This window comes from Pinus tabuliformis, chromosome 9, assembly GCF_031772625.1.
Source record: "Pinus tabuliformis cultivar Carrire ecotype Pingquan chromosome 9, CPIR1, whole genome shotgun sequence".
Lineage (NCBI taxonomy): Eukaryota > Viridiplantae > Streptophyta > Pinopsida > Pinales > Pinaceae > Pinus > Pinus tabuliformis.
In genome coordinates, this window is record NC_142307.1 from 1,122,100,024 (window position 1) to 1,122,105,056 (window position 5,033).

At 37.8% G+C, this 5,033-nt stretch overlaps 1 protein-coding gene across 1 annotated transcript; it reads left to right on the plus strand.

The window, feature by feature from the left end:
* Window positions 1-900: 900 nt before the first annotated feature.
* Window positions 901-3,734, plus strand: LOC149152589 (uncharacterized). Its single transcript, XM_089439710.1, has 3 exons — window positions 901-1,892; window positions 1,985-2,029; window positions 2,118-3,734. Exons 1-3 carry the CDS (start codon window positions 1,097-1,099, stop codon window positions 3,347-3,349), a joined length of 2,073 nt encoding a protein of 690 aa, XP_089295836.1. The 5' UTR covers window positions 901-1,096; the 3' UTR covers window positions 3,350-3,734.
* Window positions 3,735-5,033: the final 1,299 nt, after the last annotated feature.

Here is a 5,033-nt window from a genome sequence, read left to right on the forward strand (position 1 = left end):
CCAACTCAGCATTGAAACATTGATGGAGCAGATGTATGATGACAGGAATGAACTCATGGCTTACATTAATGACCTTTAGCATATGCAGAGTGAGCTCCTAAACTCCATAGACGGCCTTCGGAGGTAGCTCTAGCGCACAAATGACCATCTTCGTGCTTTGGAGGCTCGGGTGGAACACATCTACTATCATACGCATGACTGGGCTACGTTTTTTGCTGCTCCTCTAGCGTTTCCCCCCAACCCACCCCTTAATGTGTATTCATGAGATATGTTTTTTTTCTTCTTTTGTATCAGCAATAACCAACGACACAGGTTGTCTTGGCCTCTTTAGAGGCTTATTGTTTTACAAAGCAAGGCTCGTGCTAGCTCTTAAGCCTACTACTCAACCTTGTGCGGCAGTAGTGATGTATGTTGATGGTGTGATGCTAAAATTTTTCTGTAAGGACCAAAAAAAGGTAATTAACATGTGAATGTGTATTAAAAGATGCCAAGCACATCCTACCTTAGAGCGATGTTGATCTGTTAAGTTGAAATTTTTCCAATTTGATTTGATATAATATGATATTAAATGTATGGGAATGTGTATTCAAAGATGCCAAACATATTTTTTTTTAAATGTGTATTCAAAGATGCCAAACATATTCTAGAAGTTCATCAATAGCTTTGAAGCCCCCTTCCTCGACATGCGTGTAGCCGATCGTCAAATCAGGACAACTCACGAGCTTATACTTCGCTTCTTCCGTGCTTCCTCTCCCCTCGTATACCAATCGACTTTTGCGCGTGGTCGGCTTCCGCGTGGTCTTTAATAAAATCAAGTCAACCCACTGGCTTATCCGCGTGGAAACCCTCTACTTTTTCAGCCTTCAAAACACTTCTCTTCCATTGTCTGCAAAACACTTCTCTTCCCTGCAACTCGCTCTTAGATTGTCTGCAATTATTCAGCTTTTCTTACAAACTCAATTGCTTGTTTATGTGATCTGATCAATAGTTTTCCTAACAAATTCAATTGCCGTTTATTATTATCTAAATCTTCAGTTTTCCTTACAACCTCAATTGTTTGTTTATTTTATCTGTGTGTTCTCTTGGGGGCGGTAAAATGAATGACTCCCGCTGGGGCATCGTGATCCCTCTCACTTGTATCATTATTACGATTCTTCTCACCATTATTTTTGCCCCTTCCATCTTCTGGGATGTCGTCCACCATGACGAGGATGAAACACAATATTTTCCATCTTATAACGACTGCGCTCCTTCCGTTTGTGGCAATTCCACTATCCGAAATCCCTTCGGAAGATGTGGCCGAGTATTTGTTGATTGCGTAGACAATCACACAGTTAACTTTTACGATATAGATGGTGGAGACGGTCCCAGAGTGATGGGAGACTTCCTTGGCACAGTAATGGGAGATATCACGGAATCCTCTTACTCCACCCAAACCGTGCAAATCGCACAACATATAGGGCATTCCCCACAACCGATTTTTCTAACAGCAATCACGGAAAACGGTTATTTGTTCAGTCTTTCGAATGCATACACAGAGGGATCACTTTATAAGTGCACACAACGACCTAGGGAAATCAATGAAAACATGACGTGGCTAGACTGGGGAGAAACCCATACCCACTACTTATTTTACCGTGGTTCAAGGAACATAAATGAGTCAAGCATTAATTCAAGCTGCATCTGGTATTGTTATCTAGCCATTCCAGCAGACGAAAAGTACAATATTAGCGCTGATAAGAATTTTGAACTGCTCAACAAAAAGGGATTCCAAGTTACTTGGACTTCATATTTCGATGGTTCCTGTGAAGCCAGCGGAGGAAGAAATGATTTTTATTCTTCGTATTGCATCTGTCCTAATGATGATGTGCACTATAGCAATTGCTCTGATGGTGAGTACCTCGAAAATTCCCTCCTTTTTTTTCTCTATCTCTATCTACGTTGTGTTGTCTTACGTCGCTCTCTCTGTTTTGTTTCCGTGAAGGACAAGATCCAATTGGTAAGATCACATCGATAGGAGTCATGGCAGGTAAATTGTCTTTTTTTAAAACCAATCCATTTGTAGTAACATTGCTTATCTTTTATATTCTAATTGAATTTTTCCACATTATTTCCAGGGATATTTTTTGCAGGATGTGGCCTCTTTATCATAGTAGTGGTTTCTTGCATAGTGGTCCGTCGCCAAAATTGTTGCTGTAAGAACACTGGCAATGAGGAAGAGCAGAGCATTCGCGCATTTATGGACACCTTGGACTCCAGACCTCCCTCGGTAGAGAATTTCTTAAATTATTATTCCTCACAAGCACCCACCAGGTATTCTTATACTCATATTATGACTTACACAAATAATTTGGCAGACAAGGTTGGCAAAGGAGGTTTTGGAACAGTTTATAAAGGAAAGCTTCCTAGTGGACGTCTAATAGCTGTGAAGATTTTGGATGAATCCAAACAAAGTGAACAGCAATTCATTGCAGAAGTGGCTACAGTGGGGACGACCTGTCACGTTAACCTGGTGCGCCTCTTGGGTTATTGTTCTCAGGGATCCAAAAGAGCTTTGGTGTATGAATACATGGTTAATGGTTCCCTGGACAAGTATATCCATGGAGACCATGAGGACGAGTTGGATTGGAAACAGTTGTATTCAATTGCAGTTGGTACAGCTCGCGGTATTGCATACCTACATGATGAGTGCAGAAATCGCATCTTACATTGTGACATAAAGCCCCACAATGTTCTTCTGGATAGCAATTTTTTGCCAAAAGTTGCAGATTTTGGTCTAGCCAAAATTTCTGATAGAGAGGAAAGTCACATCTCTGTGGCTAATAGAGGAACACTAGGTTACGCTGCTCCAGAGATGTGGTCAGGCATGTATGGACCTGTCACTGATAAATCTGATGTTTATAGCTATGGTATGTTGTTTATGGAGATGGTAGGGGGAAGAAAAAACATTGACTTTCATAATAAAGAGAGTCGATCAAGCAAATTTTTCTATCCAGAGTGGGCTTTCAAGCAAGTGGTGAAGGGAGATTTCGGTAACCTTAGAAAAGGAAACATGTCAGAAGAAGAGCAAGGAATAGCAAAAGAGTTAAGTTTAGTTGGACTATGGTGCATCCAGTTCATTGCATCTCGCCGTCCCTCCATGAACAAAGTCATACAGATGTTGGAAGGAGGCACTGACATTCCAACTCCTCCATTTCCATTCCCTGTGGATCCTCAACCACCACCGCAGCCATATGCTTCTGGCCAATCTAGTTCATCAACTGTTGCCTTGGAAGTTGAAATGATAGATTCCATAAGTATTCACGTTGCCAAAACGTCTCCAGGTAATGAAATATACAACACAGAATAGCAAAGCTACTTTTCAACTGATTCCATTCAACAATGTATTATCTCTGTAATATGCAACATAGCATAACAGAAAATCCTACTTCAGCAGTTTTCAATTGATTCTGTTTGTTTATGTGTTATATGAGTAGGTTCTTAGCTTACTAGCACTGTGTTTTTTGTATATGCTCTTAGCTTATTAGCTTCAGATATATGTGTAATTAATAGGAATTCTATTTCAACATTTTTTCTCAGTCTCAGAGAGGATATTGCTACTTCAGTGTCTTTTAGGGGCATCTCCAACAAAATCTGCACTTTCTATTGGGAATATTGTGTAATAACCTCATTTAAGCATCTTTATTCTGCTTTATAGGTCTATCGTTTACTTCTTTCATTCACGCTTTTAAAGAAGTTTGTATTTGAAAATGTGTTGCAAGAAAATTGAAAATAACTGAAGGAATGTGACATCTTGGTATACTCTTGTCATTCTATCTGGAATTGTTAAAAGTAGGTTTGTAAAATTTTTATCTTAATGAAAATCTAATCAAACTGTATGAAAAATTAATTTTTTCGAATGTCACACTATTGATCCACTCACATTGGCCTTGACATAAAAATTTATCGCGTCAGGGTCCCTGGCATTTTGCTTTGACTTCGAAACCATGTTGTGTATGCAGTGTTGCTATTTTTCTGAGATTGAAATTCAGATCAGATTTCTTTGACTTTGAAACCATGTTGTGTATGCAGTGTTGCCATTTTTCTCAGATTGAAATTCAGATCAGATTTCCTTTGAATTTAGGTGTTAGGTGTTAGCTTCGAAGAGTAAAGTACTCTTTTGTCAAATTAATCTAAAACTTAATTAAATGCGTAAAGACATTAAATTTCCGTTAACATTCCAATAAATCAAGCTCTTTTTTCTAATTTTACAACCTTTATGTATTCATGCTGGTAAACAAACTGGGATTTTACATCTGTGATTGCGCCCTTTTTTAATTTTAGGAGTTTTATGTATTTGTGCTTATAAACAAACTGGCATTCTACATATGTGATTGCTTGTTTAAAGGGCTGAAAGACTGGTTATAAAACAATTCCTACATTGCCTTTTGTGCTTGTTTAAAGGGCTGGAAGACTGGTTATAATTGGTTATAAAACAATTTCGATTATAACTTGTACTTCGGATAACCCCAATGAATTATCTTTAAATTATCTTATATTTTATAAAAAGATGATTTTCTTTGGGAAGGTGATAGGTTCCATTCTTTAGAAACTTTTGGCGTAAAGAAATAATTCTTTCCAATGAATTTCCTAGTAAATATTCCATAGGCTCATCACCAATCTTTGATGTTTAAACCATATTTAAAAAGACAATTAATGTTCAGAAATTTCATATTGTCGAGGGAGACTAGCTATTCCAATGTTCCAATGGATAAAATTTCAATTTAGAAATAAGTAGTCCCATATACCGAGACTTCGTGAAATTTCGTTTCCTCTTCCTATATGGAAAAATCCTCCCACATGTAAAATAAATGTTCGATGATCTTTTACGGCAAAAAATCACGACCATGGTTGTTTTCTTTGTTTAAAATTGCTTCACGCTTTAGAAAGTTAATACTTATTTTTTTTTTAAATTTAAGGTCGAAATTGCATGTGAAGAGGTTTAGCGTATAGTTGATGTCGTTGCAATAAGGTCATGGTTTATCTGCATATTT

Coding starts and splice junctions, on each gene's coding strand:
- LOC149152589 (XM_089439710.1), top strand. CDS start 1,097: ATGAATGACTCCCGCTGGGGCATCGTGATCCCTCTCACTTGTATCATT. Junction 1,893..1,984: donor CTATAGCAATTGCTCTGATG/GTGAGTACCTCG, acceptor GTTTCCGTGAAG/GACAAGATCCAATTGGTAAG. Junction 2,030..2,117: donor ATCGATAGGAGTCATGGCAG/GTAAATTGTCTT, acceptor CATTATTTCCAG/GGATATTTTTTGCAGGATGT.